The sequence below is a fragment of the Pteropus vampyrus genome, unplaced genomic scaffold (genome assembly GCF_000151845.1).
Source record: "Pteropus vampyrus isolate Shadow unplaced genomic scaffold, Pvam_2.0 Scaffold7, whole genome shotgun sequence".
In the NCBI taxonomy this organism is placed as follows: Eukaryota; Metazoa; Chordata; class Mammalia; order Chiroptera; family Pteropodidae; genus Pteropus; species Pteropus vampyrus.
Genome location: NW_011888788.1, coordinates 13,840,879 through 13,861,775, shown reverse-complemented (window position 1 = coordinate 13,861,775; position 20,897 = coordinate 13,840,879). Strand labels below are relative to the sequence as shown.

At 34.9% G+C, this 20,897-nt stretch overlaps 1 protein-coding gene across 5 annotated transcripts in view; it reads left to right on the top strand.

The window, feature by feature from the left end:
* Positions 1-20,897, top strand: part of DZANK1 (double zinc ribbon and ankyrin repeat domains 1) — an 80,032-nt gene that overhangs the window by 24,654 nt on the left and 34,481 nt on the right. For 4 of the 5 annotated variants that reach the window (XM_023537573.1, XM_023537579.1, XM_011370650.2 and 1 more), the window contains exons 7-9: positions 1,335-1,420; positions 8,503-8,620; positions 15,264-15,377. In XM_023537573.1, the coding sequence (XP_023393341.1) occupies positions 1,335-1,420; positions 8,503-8,620; positions 15,264-15,377 (318 nt within the window). The remainder of the gene's footprint in view (positions 1-1,334; positions 1,421-8,502; positions 8,621-15,263; positions 15,378-20,897) is intronic. The other variant, XM_023537577.1, reaches the window with a different exon arrangement.

Here is a 20,897-nt window from a genome sequence, read left to right as displayed (position 1 = left end):
ATGTGACCTCAAGCATGTGACTTAGACTTTCTGAGCTTCAGCCTCCTCATCTCAAAAATGGGAAATGTAAGTACCTGTTGATATGATACACTAAGATGGACTCAATGTTATTTCTCTGGTATTTGTACCAAAATATATGACTGAATCCAATCGCAAGGAAACATGAAACAAAACCAAATCAAGGAGATTCTACAAATTAACTGACCTGTTACTCTTCAAAATTTCGACATCATGAAAGATAAAGACAGACCGAGGACCTATTCCAGGTTAAAAGAGACATGACAACTAAATGCAAAGTGTGATACTAGACTGAATCCTAGACCAAGAAAAAAATATAGCTGTGACATCATTGGCACAATTAATAAAATCTGAATAAAGATCTATGGGTTAAATAATAGTATTATATCACTATTGACATTTCTGGTTTTGATAATTGCACTGTTGTGTAAGAGGATATCATTGTTTGTAGGAAATGCATGCTGAATTATTTAGAGATGGCATCATAATTGCAGGTTATTCTCCATGATTCAGTGAGAGACAGAGAATAAAAACACTTGGGGCAAAATGTTAATGTGAACAATTGGTCAGACCTATTATACAAGAGTTATTTGTACAACCCTTGCAATTTTTCTGTCAATTTGAAATTATCAAAAGAAAATGTTTTGAAAATTACCTACCTCATAAGGTCATTGTGAAAGGTCAAGGGGATAATGGCTACACAATGTCAGGCATATTTTATTACTAGCAGACTCTTCAGTGTTAGCCTTTCTTCTTCACGTTCTTTCTTCAACATTTCTGTCTCATTCTTTTACCATTTGGACCAATAGACCACATCAAACCACCTCAGTCCCATAATAGGCCATGGACTATAATATTTATTTTTGACCCTTCTTTGTATCAAACACAGTGCCTGGTACAAAGTGGATGCTCAAATAAAAATATGTCAAAGTGAGTTAAATGTGTATAATAGGAGACAGTTGCTGCATTTGTTCTTTTAGGTGGGTCCTTTTGAGTTTCCTAGGGATATAATTTTTGAGAAAAATGGATGCTAACTTAGGTTTTTAAATTCTAAAATCTGGTTTGTCTGCTGGTAAATTCAGATATTGTTTCTTGTAAACTCGTGTTTTTAATAAAATACACATATCTGATTATAGATTGCACTTAATTTTTTACTGTTGGGTACTAAGGTAAACATTACTTATGACATCCCCCAGCTCCCATCATGGTTTTTAAAGGATGAATGCTGGATATAAGACAAACATTAAAATGACTTGTTAATGAAATTTTATTGTATGACAGCTTTTACCAGGATTCTATTATATTCTTAATTTTAGTTCCCTAGCTTTGCACACATAGCTGGCCAGAAGAATTTGACAAGCACAGAGATTATGAGAATTCAAAGAGAGACAGATTTTCTCAAGTAAGTATCTCATTCTCTTCATTATTTCTTAAATCCTCCTAAGACACATTGTGGTCAAAAAGCATTTAACGATGGGATATAACAATGGTGTTTGCCCACTACAAACTTTTTTAATTAAGTTTTTACAGATTTTAAAGAAATAATTGGCATATAATAAACTGTACTTATTTAATGAGTTAAACTGACATATGTATATAACCTTGAAACTATGATCACAGTCAAGAAAATGAGCAAATCTATCATTTCCCAAAGTTTCCGACATTGTACCCTTTTGAAATTCTTCACTTGTATACCTCCTTATCCCAAGGCAACTGTTGATCAGCTTCTTGTCACTATAGCTTAGTTTGAATTTGATTCCATATGTAAATGGAATGATTTAGGATATACTCTTTTTTTTTGCCAGGCATCTTTCACTTAGCCTAATTATTTTGAGATTTGCTCATGTTCTTGCATGTATCAAACATTTATTTCTTTTTATTGCTGAATAGTATTCCATTGTATGAATATATCACAATTTGTCTATCCAGTTACCTATTGATGGACATCAGGGTTGTTTCCAGTTTTTGGCTGATACAGATAAAGCTGCTGTGAACATTTGTACACAAGTCATCCTGTACACAGATACTTTCATTTCACTGAGGTAAATACCTAGCAGTGGAATGACAGGGTCATGTAATAGGTGTATGTTTAACTTAAAAAAAAAACTGTCACCTAGATGTTATTATGCTGAGTGAAATAAGTCAAAGATAAACACCATATGATTTCACTTATATGTGGAATCTAAGGAACAAAAAGAACAAACTAATCAAAAACAGACTCAAAATATAGAGGACCATCTGGTGACGGACGGAGGATAGGGGAAGGGGATTAGGGGGCTGGGAAAATGGAGTGAAGGGTTAAAGAAGTACAAATTCGTAGTTGATAGATGGTCACGGGGGTGGGGAGCACAGCATAGGGAATGTAGTTAGCATTAATATATTGGCTAGGAAGAGAGCCAGAGGAGAGAAAGAGCAATTGGGGGATCGTTTTATAAACTATATAAATGTCTAACCAATGTACTATATACTTGAAACTAGTAAAAAAAAAAACCTGTCAAACTGTTTTTTAAAAGAGTGTACCATTTTACATTCCCACCAGCAATGTATGAGAGTTACAGTTCCTCTACATCCTGACACTTTTATTTTTTGTTTTTGTCCATTCTAGTAGGATGGTTTTAATTTGCATTTTTCTAGTGGCTAATGTTTTTGAACATCTTTTAATGTGCTTATTTGCTGTTCATACATCTTCTATGGGAAAGTGCCTGTTCAAAATTTTTATCCTTTTTAAAAATTGGATTTTGTATCTTCTCATTATAGAATTATACGTGTTTTATTTTATTAGATATATGCCTTGCAAACATGTTCTCCCAGTCCTTGGCTTTTTATTTTCTTATGAAATTTTTTTTTTCTAAAGAGCTAAAGTATTTACTTTTGATGAGATCTAATGTATTTATTTTTCTTTTATATTTCCTACTTATTTTGACATATTTAAAAAATCTTTCCTAAACCTAAGACATATCCTATTCACTAAGATTTTCTTCTATGTTTTCTTCTCAAAGTTTTATCCCTTACATTTCGGTCTATGATCCATATTTGGTTGATTTCGTATGTGGTGTGAGGTAAGGGTTCAGGTTCATGTTTTTGCATAAGAATATCCGTTTAATCCAGAAAAGATGATCCTTTCCCCATTGATTACATTTGGAATATTTAAAAGCAATTGATGATATTTGTATGTGAATCTGTTTCTGGACTCTATAATCTGGTCCATTGATGATTGTCTATATTTATTTACTACCACATTGCCTTGATTACTATATAGCTTTATAATAGATCTCAAAACCAAGTATTGTAAATTCTCCAGCTTTGTTCTTAACTTACAACTGTTGTGGCTCTTTTAGGTCCTTTCCCTTTTCAAATAAATTTTAAAATTGGCTTGTCAACATCTATAAAATGTCTGCTAGAATTTTGATTTGGGTTGCATTAAACTTATATATTTAAGGAAAATTGACATAACAATTTTGAATCTTTAGAGTCTAGGAAAATGGTATATCTCATCATTATTTAGTTCTTCCTTAATGTCTTTCAGCAGTGTGTAGTTTTCAGTGCACAGGCTTTACATACCTTATGTCAAATCTATCCCTAAGTATTTCACATTTTTTGATGCTGTTATAAATGGTACTGCTTTTAAAATTTAAATTTATGATTATTTATTGCTAGAATATAAAATACAATTGATTTTTGAGCTATGACAATATATCCTGGAATCTTACAAAATCCACTATTCTTCCAGCTCTTTTGATAGATTCCATAGAATTATCTGTATAGATGATCAGGTCACCTGCAAATAAAGACAGTTGTTTTACTCCATTTCCTATATAGAGCCCTTTTTTTTTTCTTGACCTATTATATTGGCTAGAACCTCCAGTAAATTTGTAATAGACATGGTAAGAGCAGACCTCCTTGCCTTATTCCTGATCCGAAGGAGGAAGTATTCTATTTCTATTCTTGATATTAAAGATGATATTAGCTGCAGAATTTTCTTGAGGTATTGCTGTATAATTTTTTTGTCTTATCATGTCTTTGTCTGGTTTTAGTATCAAGATAATTCTGGTTTCATAAAATGAGTTGGAAAGTATTTTGCCTTATTCTATTTTCTGAAAGTTTGTGTAGAATTGGTATTATTTCTTTCTTACATGTTTGGTAGTATTCACTGGGGTTCAGAGTTTTCTTTTAAGGATGGTTTTAAAAATACATTCAGTTTCTTTAATAGATATGTCTATTTAGGCTTATCTATTTCTTTTTGCATGAAACTTAAGTTTCATTTGAGATTCTTTTTCTAAATTCTTTAATGTGGAAGATGAAGCCATCTCATTGTAGCCTTTCTTCTTTTCTACTATAGGCATTTCCTCCTGAGTACTGCTTTAGTTGAAGCCCCCAAATTTGATACATTTTGTTTTAATTTTAATTCAGTTTAAACTGTTTCTAGCTATCCTTGTTCTTTTTGACCCATGGGTTATTTAGAAGTATTATGTTAAATTTTCCAATATTTGGAGACTTTCCTTCTATTTTCTGATGCTTATTTAAAATTTAATTCGTATTTGGTCAGAGAACATATTGTATGATCTGATTGGTAAATGTTTCATGTGCATTTGAAAATAATTTATTTTGCTAAGATGAGTGTTCTATAAATGTCAATTAGATTAAATTGGTTGAGAGTATTTAAAAGATCTCTATCTTTATTGATTTTCTGTCTGTTGTTTCATCAATTGAGAAAGTTATATTGAAATCTATGATTATAATTGTGAATTTGTCTACTTATTACATTTCTATCAGTTTTTGTTTCATGTACTTGAAGTTCTATTATTAAGTGATAAATCTGTTGGATTTTTATGTCCTCTTGCTGAATTGACCCTTTTATCCTTATAAAATAACCTTGTTTAACCCTGGTAATATTCTTTGCTCAGAAATCTATTTTGTCTGCTATTAATATTGTCACTCCTTAAGATTAGTGTTTGCATGATATAGCTTTAGTCCTTTTGCTTTTAACCTATTTGTATCTCCTTATAAATTTAGTTTTTAAAAAACAGCATGTACTTAGGTTTTGTTTTGTTAAAAATCATATCTGACAATCTCTGCATTTTACTAGAGGTATTGAGTATTTATATTTATTCTGATTATTGATATGTTTGAATTTAAATCAACCATCATGTATTTGTTTTGTTTGTCATACCTATGCTTTGTTGCCTTTTATTTTCTGCCTTCTTTTGGAGTAATTGGGTATGTTCTATGATTGTATTTTATCTTTTTTTGTTGGTTTATTAGCTATAACTTTTTAGTAGTTGCTCTAGGGTTTATAATATACATACCTTTTTAATTTATCACAGTTTATCTTCAAGTGGTATTGTACTACTTCATATACAGCACAGGAACCTTATGACAGATATTTCCAGTAACTGAATACCAATAGCCTTTGTGCCACTATGGTCTGTGGTCATATATTTTACTTTTACAAATATTATGAACCCCACAATACATTATTACTTTTATTTCATATAATCAATTATTTTTTAGATCCTTTATACCTTTTTTATTGTGGTAAAATATGCATAAGTAAAATTTATCATTTTAACCATTTTAAGTGTAAGATTTAGTATCATTAAGTACATTCACAATGTTGTACAACCATCACCACTATTTGTTTCTAGAACTTTTTCATCATTCTAAATAGAATGATGGTTCCCCTTAAACAATAACTCCCCATTATCCTCTGCAGCCCCTGATAACCTCTATTCTACTTTCTGTTTCTATGAATTTGCCTATTCTAATTACCTCATATAAGTGGAATCAGATAATACTTGTAATTATGTGACTGATTTATTTCACTTAGTATAGTATTTTCAAGGTTCATTAATATTTTAGCATGTATCAGAATTATGTTCTTTATTAAAGATAAGTAATAGTCCATTGTATATATATACCACATCTTGTTTATTCATTTATCTGTTGATGGATATTTGAGTTGTTTCCACCTTTTGACTATTGTGAATAATGCTGTTATGAACATTGGTGTACAATTATCTGTTTTGAGTCCCTGCCTTCAATTCATTTGTATATTGACCTAAGAGTAGAATTTCTGAATTATATGGTAATTCTATGTCTAGCTTTGAGAGGAACTGCTGAACTGTTTTTATAGCAGCTACATCATTTTACATTTCACCAGAAATGCACAAGAGTTTTAATTTTTCCACATCCTTGCCAATACATACTTTCTATTTTTCTGATGATAGCCATCCTAATGAGTATAAGTAGCATCTCACTGTGATTTTGATTTGAATTTTTCTAATGGCAAGTGACATTGAACATCTTTTCATGTACTTCTTGGCCATTTGTATGTCTTCTTTGGAGAAATGTCTATTCAGGTCTTTTGTCAATTTTTTAAATGGGTTGTTTGTTTTTGTTGTTGAATTATAGGAGTTCTTTATATATTCTGGATATTAATCCCTTATCAGATATATGATTTGGAAATACTTTCTCCCATTTGTAGATTGTCTTTTCACTCCCATGATAGTATCTTTTGATATGCAGAGTTTTAACTCTTGATGGTCATTTATCTATTTTTTCTTTTCTTGCCTATGCTTTTGGTATCATATCCATGAGGCTGTTGCCATATCCAATGTCATGAAGCTTGTCCTTTATGTGTTCTTCTAAGAGATTTATAGATTTATCTCTTATATTTATGCCTTTGACCATTTTGAGTTAACTTTTGTATAGGTTGTAATATAAGATTCCAACTTCATGTTTTTGCACATGGATATCCAGTTTTCCCAGTACCCGTGTTGGAAAGAGTGTCCTTTCCCCATTGAATGATGTTGGCACCCTTGTCAAAAATCATTTGGCCATAATTGCAAAGGTTTATTTCTAGGCTCTCTATTCTATTCTAATTGTCTTTATGTCTGTCCTTATGCTAGAACAACACTGCTTTTATTAGTTTTGCAGCAAATTTTGAAATCAGGAAGTATGAATCCTCCAATGTTGTTGTTATTTTTAAAGACTGTTTTGACTATTCAAGGTTCCTTGAGATTCCATATAAATTTAGGATGAGTTTTTCTTTTTGCAAAAAAAATCATTGGGAGTTTAATAGGGATTGCATTGAATCTTTAAAATGCTTTGGGTAGTATTTTCATCTTAACAGTATTAAGTCTTCTGATTCATGAACACAGGATGTCTTTTATTTATGTCTTCTTTAATTTCTTTCAGAGAAATTCTGTAGTTTTTATTGTACAAGTCTTTAACTTCTCGGTTAAATTTATTCCAATGTATGTTATTTTTTCTGATGCTATTATAAATGGAATTGTTCATAGGAATATGTCACATTTTTGTGTGGTTTTTTTTTTTTTTTTACTCTACCACTTTGCTGAATTCATTTATTAGCTCTAACAGTTTACCTATGTATATTCTCTCAGATTTTCTACATATAAGATCATCATATTGGTGAACAGAGATAACTTAACTTCTTCCTTTTATTTCTTTTCTTGCCTAATTGCTCTGGCTAGAACTTCCAATACTATATTGCTATCTTTGTATTAGTCTTGATCTTAGGGGAAAAGCTTTCAGTCTTTTACCATTGAGTATGATGTTACCATTGAGTATGATGTGGTCTTTATCATGTTGAGGATGTTTCCTCTTGTTCCTAGTTTATGGAATTTTTTATTAATCATGAAAAGATGTTGAATTTTGTCAATGCTTTCACTTGGCTGATATCCAGAACCAGGTAGATGGGTGAGGACTAATTGATGGAATCCAGTTGCCTAAGAAATTAGGTCAGATATTGCTGGGGCAAAGCCTTGGGACTCTACCCAGGTGAGTGAAGGCAAAGACAAGGCCTGCCTGACAGTGACCCTCCAGAGTGTCACACAGACTGGTCACAAAAGCTCAGGTAGGAAGTCAGAAAAATGCAATGCAGACATTACTGTAATTCCCAAGGTTCACTCTCATATGTCAAATCCAATGTGATAGAATGAGCCAGAGCCCCACTAAGAAGTGGGATCAAAGCTACTGATGAACTTTGGCTGCAGTCAAGAAGTGAGATAGGCCTAGCCTACAGGTGAAGGGCACCATTGGTTCCAGCCATGAGGCCACTTTGTGATAAAATGACTAGAGAGGCATCTTCTATCTTGATATTGTTCCATAGCCTTTGAGAGTATTCTTCTTTTGGTTATTTTATTTGAGAGGTAGACAGGATAAAGGGGGTCAAATATAGGGGTGAGGGGGAGGGTGAAATGGGTAAAGGGAATCAAATATATGGTAGCTGAAGGAAACTGGACTTTGGGTGGTAAACACACAATAGAATATATAGATGTTAAATGATAATGTACACCTGAAAATTATATGATTGTATTAACCAACGTTACCCCCAATAAATTTAATTAAAAAAAAATCAAGAGAATCTAAAAAAAAAAAAGTTTGAACACTTTTAGATATTCACCTGACTTTTTAATGTAAATCCATCAGAACATGGCCAATCAGGAACCTCTTTTGTTGTAGGTGTGCCCACTGCCTTGCCACCCGTCCATCTGATCCCTTTGCTCGCTTCTGTCAAGAATGTGGCTCACCTGTCCCACCCATATATGGCTATCGTCTCCCACCCCCAGAAGGAGCTCAGGTGAGCAGCAGAATCCTTAAAATCTTTTAAAATTAGTTTATCTCTTCTTTATTTGCAGCAATAGCACAGTACTTGGTATACACAAACTGCAAACATAAATACGTGTTGCAAAAACTTACTGGCAGATTAATTTCTTACTATCCAGACTCCTATTTAGAAATAAAAAAACTTATTTGCTATTTCTTTTGTGTGACCTTGTAGAAGCACAGGCTCATAAAGAGACTAAAATCTTATTGTTGTAATGATGCATGCTTGGATAAATACATGTTTCCTACTCATATAATATTTCTGTTCATAACTTAGACACAGTAAGGGAATATATTCTAGAAATAAATGACAAATACTAATTACAAGTCTGTATATGCATAAGATATATCATTCTGTCCAAAGCAGCTGTTTATATAGGCTATAGACTGATCAGTGTATCTAAATTTAAAGTTTTGGCTAAGATAGATAATAATTGATATTATCTTACCATTAAGTTTGTAGTTAGTTAGAAAGCATACTTGGCTTACCGAAAATCAAAGCCTTCACTAATATGTGTTCATCTCTTATGCACTTGATATATATATATATATTTTTAACTAGGGTTTACAAAATGAAATAAAAGGATCTATGAAGTTGAGTGGAAAATGACCATACAAAAAAGACAGTCACTAAGAAAAAGTCACTAATTCAGTGAGTTCAAAGTCCAGAGTTTTAGAATTGAATTATGACTTCAAGCAAGGGGTCAGATTCTAAATGGGCACGTTGTTATTTAATTTACTTCTATGATATATTTTGAACTCCTTGAAAAAGATAATACAGCAAATAAAATATGAACCGGTCCCACTGGTTTGAATTTTTCCTTTTTATATTCACTGGTACAATATCAAAATTATTTTTACTGGCCTGAAAACAGACTTTCAGAACTTTTTTTCACAGGCAGAAAGGATTATCAGAGATTATAAATATTTAAAATGATGAACTTTGAAACATTTATACTGCCCCCCAAATTATACTTATTAATATGCTATAATATATAAACAGCTTTATGATTTAAATTATTTACTGAGCTCTTATTGTGTTCTACACTGAGCTGAGTTTCTGAGATTCAAAAGGGTAGATACTGCTCCCAGGATCCTGGACCCAAGACACTCAGTCTCCTTAGAGAGATGCAGAGGTGTGCCTCTCAACTCCAGATCCACCTTTCATTGCCCTGCCTTGTGGTACCTTAAACATTTTTCCTTCACCAGCTGGCTTGATGTTCATTTCTGTCAGTAGATGGACATTGTTGTGGAAAGACACTGCAGGAGAATGGGCTTGCCATCTTTCCATGGTCTGGTATGCTTTTCTCTCTTTTTGTTTTGATGGTGCTCAGCTAACCTACAGGACACCTAGTTGTGCTGAACTCCAGTGAATTTCAGTGGCATCCCATAAACAGCTCCCGTTGAGTCCCACTGGCACCCTAGCCAGCTTCTCAGATAGTCTCAGGTATCTCACTGGGCAGTTTCCCAGCAAATTCAAGCATGTGGCTTCCCAGCATATTCTACCAGCTTCCCCGAGAGAGAGATCCCTAATAATTTTCATATGACCCCAGTGGGCAGTTTTTACTTGACAGCTCTGATGTGTGTCACCTCAGTGAACCCGACTGTCCAGTGGGTGATGCCACTTTAGTAAATGCCTCTTCTAAATTTGACCCTCTTTGAGTTCTCTGCCTCAGCCATAGAGGTAGTGACTGCTCCCTATTGGATATTCCTGTGTTCTTTAGAGCTTGCTTTATTCATTGGTAGTTAATCCTCTGTTACTAGTTACTAATTATTTATATTAAACTTTCCCTGTTCAAGTTACTTTGTGGTTTCTGTCTCCTGTCTGGACTTTTACTTATACAGAATTGGTACCAAGAGTAGCCCTAGGAAATAGACCTGCAAAGATAAGGTTTTGGAAGTGATTTGATCCTTTTCTTTGCTAGAGAACAGTGCTGAGCTCCTTGTCAATGGGAAACAAGATGCTAGTAATCCATAGCCTGAAGTGGCATCACAACTAATCAAGCTGTCACATGTGGCTGATAGTGATGAAGTGCCAGCTGAAGCAAGAATCTTGAGTAGTTGGGTAGCTGCTGCCCTTGACTGTTATAACAGCAATGATGACTTCAAGGACTGTGGTGTGGGATGGATCCTCTTTGGTTCATGGGAGCATTCTCAGAAACCAATAAGCACAGGACCTTTAGATCTTAGTCTGAGAGCCAGGGAGCTCCCATGACTGCCATACAATAACCTATTCTTATAGTTCCAGCATTATACTGCTGACCTGAAATTTTAAGTTTATATGTTGGTGAACTATAACATCAGCTGAATTCATGCTATCACCAAGTTTCTTATGTGATAGGACATAAAGTAGGAAGGAATGAGATTCTGAAACTTGGAATGGAGATCTCAAGTTGGACCCAGATAAAACCGATAATCTTGAACCCTTAAGTCACTTTGAGCCTCCTTACCAGTGGATGTAGCTTGCCCTCCTATCTGAGGATACTGGCCTTCTTTTGCTTGAAAGCTCTGTGATAACGTCACCTGGGGCTGATACCTTGAAAGGGGATGCTTATTCTCCTCAAGACCCACCACGTGTACCCTTTGGTATTTCTACCATGCTGTAGAGGGAATAGATAGATGCACACTGTGACCCAAGAGAAAATAGCTTACATGTGAAAAGAACACAATTTTGCTAACATATATTGGCAGAATCTTGATGAACAGGTTGGAGAAGTGGATTTTAAATGAGGGCAGATTATAACATTAAATTGGGCCAAATTCATTGATATACGTGCACTATCCATAGAGTCTGGATTTAATGTGTTAGCTAATGCAGCTGGAGGTGGCTCTAACTGCTTTTTTGGTTGGCTGACTAAAACTTGGACCCAATAGTGGCCTGTGTTTAGCGAGACTAAGATATGAGAACTTCCCTAGCATTATGTGAAGGAAGATAGGAATGTTAGAGTAGCTTTATCATGTGTGCCCTGTACTCCCCAAATCTGACCTAAATTTCACAAGAAGGCCCAGAGGATCCATCCATCACTAAGGTATTCAGGGATTAATTAGTGAAAGGAGCACCTGTATCCTTGAAAAGTTCTGTGTCTGCTTTCCCATGTAGGCCAGACATAATCATGGAGGGGATGCTGCCATTGAGATGGGCCCCCTGATTTCACTGGGGCCAATAGGATTCCAGAGTAGCAGAGGTCAAGTAGCAGCACTTAACTGCCAAAGACAAGATGGGCACATCTACTGTACAGGATAGCAGTGACATATCAGTAATCAGAATCTGATCATGTTGTTCCTAGGAATGAAATCAGTGTATTTCTTGCTTGGTCTATATAATAATACTTTTTAAAACATCACTAGGTCTTATAGTCAAAAACCAGACTTGAGTCACACAGTGGAACATCCAAGTCTGTTACCCAGTTTCCAGACCTAAGTCAATTCACAAACCCAGAGCACCTTAATTGAAGGAGACCAAATCTCCTTTAGTATGGACCCAGCAAGTAGAGGGACAGATAGATGCACACTGTGACATTGCAAGTACATATCATAAATCTTTCTGAAAGCCTTTGCAAAGGGACTTGTTGCCATCACTAAAGTGACTATGCACTGGCAAAAAGGAAATGCCCAAACCTTTGGGGGATTACTAGATACTGGCTCTGAACTGATGCTAATTTTTGCAGATCCAAAATACCACTATGGTCCACCAGTAAAAACTGGGGCTTAGAGTGATCAGGTGATAGATGGAGTCTTACTTGAAGTGTGACTCATAGTTTTTGCTTCATGTATTCTGAATATTTGTTGTTACGTTCATATAAATTTATAATTGCTGTATCTTTCTGATTTATTAACCGTTTTATCATCACAAGATGCCTCTTTGTCTCTAGAGATATTTCTTGTTTTAAAGTCCCTTTTTTCCTGCTATTTCTTATGGTTGCTATTTGCATTACATATCTTTTGCTGTATTTTACTTTCAATCTATTTGTATTTTTGAGTCTAGAGCATATCTCTAGTAGGCAGCATATAGTTTGATTATGTTTTTTATCCAGTCTGTCCATCTCTGCCCTTTGAGTGTGTTTAGTCTATTCACGTTAAATGTCATTATTGATATGGTTGAATTTACATATGCCATTTTGCTGTTTATTTTCTATTTGTCTCATGTCTTTTCTGTTTCTATGGCCATTCTTTGCTGCCTTTTTTGTGTTAAATAAATAATTTTTAGTGTGCCATTTTAATTTCTATGTTGTTTTTACTATTTTAAAAATTATTTTCTAAAGGTGCTCTAGGGATTACAATATGCACCTTAATTTCTCACAGTTTATGTCAGAATAACTTAATTTAAATCCAACAAAATACAGAAATTTTGCGATAATATATTTCCCTTTCCTCCCCATTTCTATATCTTTTATATATTGTCAAATATATTACATCTGTATATGTTATAAACTGAAAGTACAGTGTTAAACAATCTTATGTCATTTCAAGATGAGAAAAAATGTTTATGGAATCATTTGTATTTACCCCCATACTTATTATTTCTGCAAATGTAAGAGATTTTTGGCCATTATTGTTTCTCGTTTCTTCATTTCTTTATTGTGAACTTAGGTTATCATCTTGTGTGACTTATTTGTAGTCTGCTGGACTTCCTCTACTAAAAGCATGCCTGTAAGCTATTTCTCTCTGTTTTTGTTTATCTTAGAATGTTTATTTTACCTTCACTTTTGAAGGGTAGTTTTACTGGATATAAAATGCCTGTTTGTAAGTTATTTTTAGTTTCAGCTCTTTGAATATGTTATTTTACTGCTGCCATGGCTTTTATATATGTGATAAATAGTTTTTTCTCTTGCTACTCTTAAGATTTTTTTTTTTGTCTCTGACATTTAACAGTTTGACAATACTGTGTCTAAGTGTGGATCTCTTTGTGTTTATCATTCTTGGGGATGATTGAGTTTATTGGGTCTGCAAATTAATATTTGTCTGCAAATGTGAGAGGTTTTTGGCCATTATTGTTTCAGATTCTTTTTCTGACCCTTTTTCTTTCTCCCTTTCTGGGATTCCCATTACATGTATGTTGGTATTTTTGATGTTGTCCCACAGGTCTTGAGGTCTATTTTCTTCAATCTTTTATTTCTATTCTTCAGATTGGGAAATTTCTATTGGACTATAATTAAGCTCACTGATTGTTTCTCCTGTTATCTCTGATTTGCTGTTGAATCCCTCTGGTAATTTTTTTTTCATTTTAATTAATTTACTTTTCAACTCCAGGTTTTGACTTGGTTCTTTTAGAATAATTTCTATTCTCTTTATTGAGATTCCCTATTTTTCAGATCATTGTTATCATAACTTCCTTTAATTTTTCAAACATGGTTTCCTTTAGTTCTTTGAACTTTTTTGTAATAGCTGTTTTGAAATCTTTTCCTCCTAAGTCTAACATATGGGGATACTCAAAAACAATTTCTATTAACTTTTTTTTCCCCTGAGTATGGGTCATACTTTCTTGTTTTTTTTTTTTCATATCTCAAAATTTTTAAAAATTTAGGCATTTTAGGTAATATATTGCAAATACTCTTGATTTTGACTTTTTCTCCTAGTGTTATTTTTTGTTTTGTTTTGTTTCGTTTTGTTTTCACTTGGATTAAATCTTTCATGACTGTCTCCCTTGCAATTTCTGGCCATTAATATTGGGACTTTTTTTTTCTTTTACTTTTTATTTGTAAGCCTGGCATCGCCCTCGAGTCTGCATTACTTAGTGTTCGACTAAAGATTGGCCAGAAGATGTGCTCAAATACCTTTACCAGTAAGGCTTTCATTCTCTGCTGACAGACCTATGTGTGAGCTAGGTAGGACATTCAACTTCAGGTTGTTTTCAAGGGTGCCCCAGCTTTTACTTTATGCTGAGCTTTCTTATATCTTCATGTGCAGCCAGGGATGTGTGGGTGGCTTGAACCATTCTGGTTTATGCTATACATGCACATAGCCTCCAGTAAGCTAAGGGTATGTGGAGAGCTTATTAAGCCTCCTATAGTTGACTGACTTCCTGGAACTCCCTGTTAAATTTCGGGCTACTTACTGGTCCATTGATTGCCTTAAACAGTGCCACAGTCTCAGGATAGTGGAGCCACTGAGATTGTCACCTTAGAAATGCTTCAGATCAAGTGAGCCCTGTTTGTCAGCACTCACAAAGCTTCTAGTTTTCACAGCTTGCCTTTCCCTGGTGGAGTACCATGCTGATAAAGCTAGAGGAGGATGGGAATGGTCCCATATAAGAACCACACAGATTTGTAATGTTCTTATTTGAAGTTCAGTACTTCTCAGTTTGTTGTCCATCTTTGGTTGACTTTCAGAGTCTGAAATGATTGGTTTTTGACAGTTTTATCCAACTTTATAATTGCTATTTGGAGAGAGGATTTGTCAACTTCCTCCATCATGCTGGAAGATATTTTTTCTTTTCTTTTTCTTTTTCTTTTTTACATATCTGTTTTCTACAATAAACATGTTTTTACTCTTCAAAGGAAAAAATAAGAATAAAAGTAATTTTGTTTACAAAAGCAAATTAAACCTAACATTCTAAGGTCTACTTATACCTTAAGCTGTTGCATCCCAAGGTGAACTTGACTTCTTTCTTTGTGCAGATAGGCTTATGTGTAGAATGTGGAAGCTTGGTGCCCATGAACACTCCTATCTGTGTGGTATGTGAGGCTCCTCTTGCTCTACAGTTGCAACCACAGGCCAGCCTCCGCTTGAAGGTAATGAAAAGTGATTTCATAAAAACATGAATAAAATATGTAGAAAGTAATGTTTAAACAATTAAATGTCTTCTTCAACTGATGGAATTGGCTAACAACTGATGAGCTAATATCTGTGAACAAAATCCACTCTAATTTTTAGAAAGGCTGCTGACCAAGAGTTTAACTTGCCAGCTGGAATACATAGAAATGTCCTGACCATGGATTTGGAAGACAAATTGCACTATAGCTAACTTAGACAATTCTTTATATATTTAAATTTGATCACTGCAATTAATATTGACTTTTAATCTTGTCTTTAAAGTGGCTTCATGCTTTTATTTCCTTTATTTGATTATGGGTTCCTATTATGTAGTAAAGAATGATTAGAAGTAGTCACATGAATGAATAAGTTAAGTATCATTGCATACATTCAGAAAATTTGCTAGACAAATTATATACTGTGAAAAATTTGGGGAGAGAATTATTGAACATACAACTGTATCTTTTCTCCATTTTTCAAGCTACAGTCCCATTCACCTTCTCTCTAATCTCAAGTACAGATCTCTAGAGAGTAAAATAGATTTAATAGAGAATTTGAGTGATTAAAAAAGCAAGAATTTTTAGTAAGAAGGGAAATTCATGCGCTTAATGTAAAATTAGAACTATAACACTCCTAAAATGAGCACGTGGATTCTATATGGACAAACACATTGAATTTTATAAAAGATAAGTCCACTTTTCCTTCCACATCCAAGCTCGCCTTCACTGTGCAAGGTTCCAAAGTATCTCAGGCTATGAAGATTTTGAAGAACTGGCCGGGCCAAAGTCAGGTAGATACAAATTTACTAACGTTTTTGTTAGATGACTATTTTCAATCTTAAGAAACTTTAAAAGTTACCACAGGAAGCCACCAAACAACCCTGGAAGCTTGTCTGCAGACTTCTTACACATGACAGGGAAATCAACTTCTCTCTTGTTCAAGCTACTGTTATTTTGGCTGTTTTGTTAATCACGGCAGAACCTATTCTTACTAATACTTACCCAGAATGTTTGAAGATTATATCATCCAAACTCTTTGAACTATTCAAAATAAGAAGAATAGGGGTTGGCTGTGAGCCCAAGGCTATATATCACGCCACCCTCAATATTTGAATTCCAGAGTTCTTCCCATTTTATGGAAAGGCAGGGAGATAGAAGATATATGTAATTAATTGTTTTCTTAATTGGGGATCCATATTGAGGATAAATACAGGACTTCTTTAGTGATTAGTAACATTAAATCCCTTTTTAAAGTAGAATTTTTATGAGCAAGAAATGATCACTTGCAATTTATTTCTATTCTATTGATGGGCCAAAGTCAGAAATATACCTTATAATGAAGAAACCAACTAAGAAATCAAAGATGAAATTGAGAAAATCAATCCTGTTTAACTTTTGATGATGAGTTTTCAAATGGAATTATGAATTTTGAATTTACTGAATAAACAAGCTTTATGTTAGCTAAATATTCCTAGAATTGGTACAGCTTCCATAAAGGGCTCTCTGAAACATTAATTTTCTCAAGATCATAGGAAATAATGATTTAGGGTATTGCCTTTATCATTTTTTCCAGAAATGAGACTCTCATGATCATTTCTATTGGCACCATGTTTTCCCCTTGTGTTTGTTTTAGCATTGGATTGTTATGATTTACCACCACTCTTAACAAAGACATATCTTCAACAAGTGTGTATCTTATACTATCAATAATGAAGCACTTAATTGTGTGACTTTTATCAAAACATTTTTATTTCTTTTGATACTACCTCTTCTTTTTTTGGTTGGAAACTTAACCATATACACAGTATATTCTGTACCCTAAGAATTTATTGGAAGAAGTCTAAACTCCCAAAAGTGCCAAGATGGCATAGGGAATAGTGTGAGCCTGAGAAATTTTCTAGACTCCCACTTCATGGTCTCTTAAAGAGGAAAGATTGAGAAGAGAAAGCTGAGGAAGAAGTGAGATCTCTAGGCAGGCCTTCTATAGTCACAGGTACTTGGGCATTGCCCTAGATAGCTGGCATCCCTCACCATTGTGCAGCCATGAACATTCCTTCATGTTCACCACATTTCTCTGGGCTCTACCTTGCACCTCCAGTGCAAGACCTTAGGTACTGAGGAGCTTTTTGAAAGGTACCTTTTGATGTGACATTTCCTAGCATGCTGCTTCCTGGATCACTCTCTAGGGCTCTGTACACTGCATTCTCTGGGCTCTGAACCCTAAACCTACTGCCCCAGTGCTGCACCAGTGACCTGTACCTCTGCTCATCATGGTGGACGTGAAGGTCATGGTGGTGGGGTGGTACAGAGGAGGAATTCATTAACTCTTAACAGGGGTTAGGGCCAAGGATAGCTTTGAAGAGATAATTGTATAGGCACAAACGTTTGCCAGATGGAAAAGTGGTGGGCCAAAGAGAAGTGGCTCATGGGCATGTGTTGTGTGTGAGGTGGAGGAGAAAGGAACTTTCCAGGAAGGTGCACAGAGACTGAAAACTGCAAGATGTGCTTCAAAACTTTGCAAGCAGTTTGGTTTTGCAGAGCTACAGAATTGTCAGGGAGCTGTGGGTTGTGGGAAATGGTGACTTCTCTACTGTCCACAGCTCAAATTTTTTCTATTGGGCTTTGAAGGATTGAAAGCAGGGACAGGTTTTAATCACACTTGAGTTTTAGAGACTTTTGTCACCATAACATCTGATCCTGGAGAGAAATGCCTCATTTTGATAGGCATCAGTATTGCTGCTTCTACTCACAAAAGAACACCTCTATGGAAACTTGGGCTGAAATTCTTCATCCCGGTGACTTTCCCAGATCTTACAAGGATGACAGATTTTTGGAAAACATTCTCCCAGGAATACTCATCAATACTTGTCAATGAATTTTGCTTTATCAGATTTTTTTTCCTACCAAGATGGGAAGATACAGTAGCAGAAATATCTTTTTACCCTCTGGCAAAGGTGTCTATGTTTCCAAATAAGAGGATTTTACACTTTTTAAAAATTTTCCAAATTTTTTAACAAATAAAATGTTCCACAAATAAGAAGTACATAATTTCCCCACCCACCTCTATTTCTCCTGCCCCTCCAAAATAACTAATCATAGCAGTTTAGTAGGTGTCCTTCTATGTATTTTTCTAGATGAACAGAAACATATTAATATATATTCATAAAGTTTAGATTTGTTTTATTTTTAAACAAATGCATCCCATTGGCCATTATCTAAAGTTGAAAACTAATATTAGCATCCCCCTTGTCACCAGAACAGAGAAATTTTCCTTTAGTAAGAGATCTTCAGTTTCCTTTGGACTTTAGCCACTTATGGTATTACCTCCAGGACTCTAGCCATATTTGGGGTTTCTCAAATCTGAGAGGCTTAGGTCTGGGATCTTTTCGAACTCATTACTCTGAAAAAGATCTGATGACTCAACATCTGGGGCACAGTTACTTCCTATGAGACTCTAGCCTCCTGCACATGATTTGGGCTAAAGCCAGTGTAATCACAGATCTGCCTCAAGCAGAGCTGTAGTTTGGCAGCTTACAAAATCAACTTTGAAACTAAGTTCCTAATGACTTGCTAATTTGTTTCCAACATTCTTCATTTCATTGTGTCAATTAAAGCTTATCACTTGGGAGATTAGAAAATTGCTCTCATCTTCCAACTACTTTGTAAGGAAAAATTTTACACCAGGACTAAGTTGTATTCACTAAATTGTCTGGAACCAGTCAACTAGATATATTGCAAATGCTGTGGATGAGATGGCAGTTGAGAGTAATGACTTTTTTTTTTGAAGCTCTTGTCATAAATGTTTAGCATCCTCATTAAGGCAGTCTGATGGTGGCCTCAGTCCCAAATCATGCCTGTGAACATATATGAATCTGTGAGTATTGTGATTATAATATGAAATTATTTCTATCTCTGGGTCATGGTTGTTGCTCTTCAAGGAAGTGAGCCAAGGCATGGTGTCAAGAAGCCATCAGAAAAACCACTAGAGAAACCTGTTGACCAAGGTTGAACCTGATGCAGTAAGATAAACCACCACTATGACTGCTTTAGTATCTTAGAAGGAAGAAGACAGGGAAAGCTATTCATAGGGTTTCAGTGTTGCATTTGGGTGATTTTAAAGAGAATTTGACAAGAGTAAACCCTAATGTAAACTTTGGGCTTTGGATGATAACAATGTATCGATGTAGGTTCACTGGTTATAACAAATGTACCACATTGGTGTGGAGCATCAACAGTGGGGAAGGTTGTGTGTGGTGGGGGCAGGGAGTATATTGGAACTCTTTGTCCAATATACTCCCCATATAATTTCTGCTGACTTGATGGGAACCTGAAACTGCTCTGCAAAATAAAGTTTATTAATTAAAAAAAATTTAAAAAGAGTTTTGCAAGGCAGGGTTGGGATTGGGCAGTTATGATATGCTGGTTTAAAATTTTTTGTTTACTTATTTTAATAAAAACTTTATATATTAAGGTGATGATGTTTTGATATACATATACATAGTGAAATGATTACTACAGCCAAGCTAATTAACATATCCATCTTTGTACTGGAAATTTGCTAAAAGTAGATTTCAGGTGCTCTCAGCACACACACACACGCACGCACACACACACACACACACACACACACACACACACCACACAATAACTATGTGGGGACATACTAATTTTGGATTGTGGGCCTTGCAAGTTGAGGGTCTTGGGTAAGCTGGTGGACCTAATAAGGAAGCAGTCTTACTTGGTTTGCAATCTTTTCTTTCTAGAGTATTTCCTGCAGCTGTTTAGCTAGATTCTTTTTATTTGATCTCAGTATTTTTTAACACAGGGACAAGAAATTTGTTTCACTTCTCAGTGGGTTTCACCAGATAATTTCTGAGGTAACATCTTCAGAAAGATCACAACCCTAAATCTCACAGAAAAGCTTTGGCAATTGCAGATTATGCTGTGGAAACTTTGAGTCACTCTGAAGAAGCTAAAACCAGCAAGTGTCAGGACCCAGTGAGAACAAGTGTATGATTCTCTGCCATTTTGAAAAGCAGGCAGTCAGCATCTGCACTCTAGGAGTTCTCTGGATTGGGAACTGTGATTTCCTAAGTTGACTCAGCTTCCTAGGAAGACCTTGGAGTCTTCTGTTGAAGTGGAGCTAACCAGATTTGGAAAGGCCAGGCTTCACAGGCTTACCTGGTGGCATTGGAACTAAAACCTCAGGGGCTTTTTTTTTTTTTTTTCTTGATTGTATTCTTTATCTGTACCAGCTTTAAAATACACTACATGAGTTTCAGGACACCTGGAGAACACAGGTACCTGAAGTAGAAAAACACTTAGGTGGCACTGGTCATTAACAAATGAAGGCGATAGCATCCTGGTAAGTGTAGAGGTGACTAAACTTCTGATAACAACTCTACTTAGGCTATTTTCACCATCATTTCCTTCCTTCCTTCCTTCCTTCCTTCCTTCCTTCCTTCCTTCCTTCCTTCCTTCCTTCCTTCCTTCCTTCCT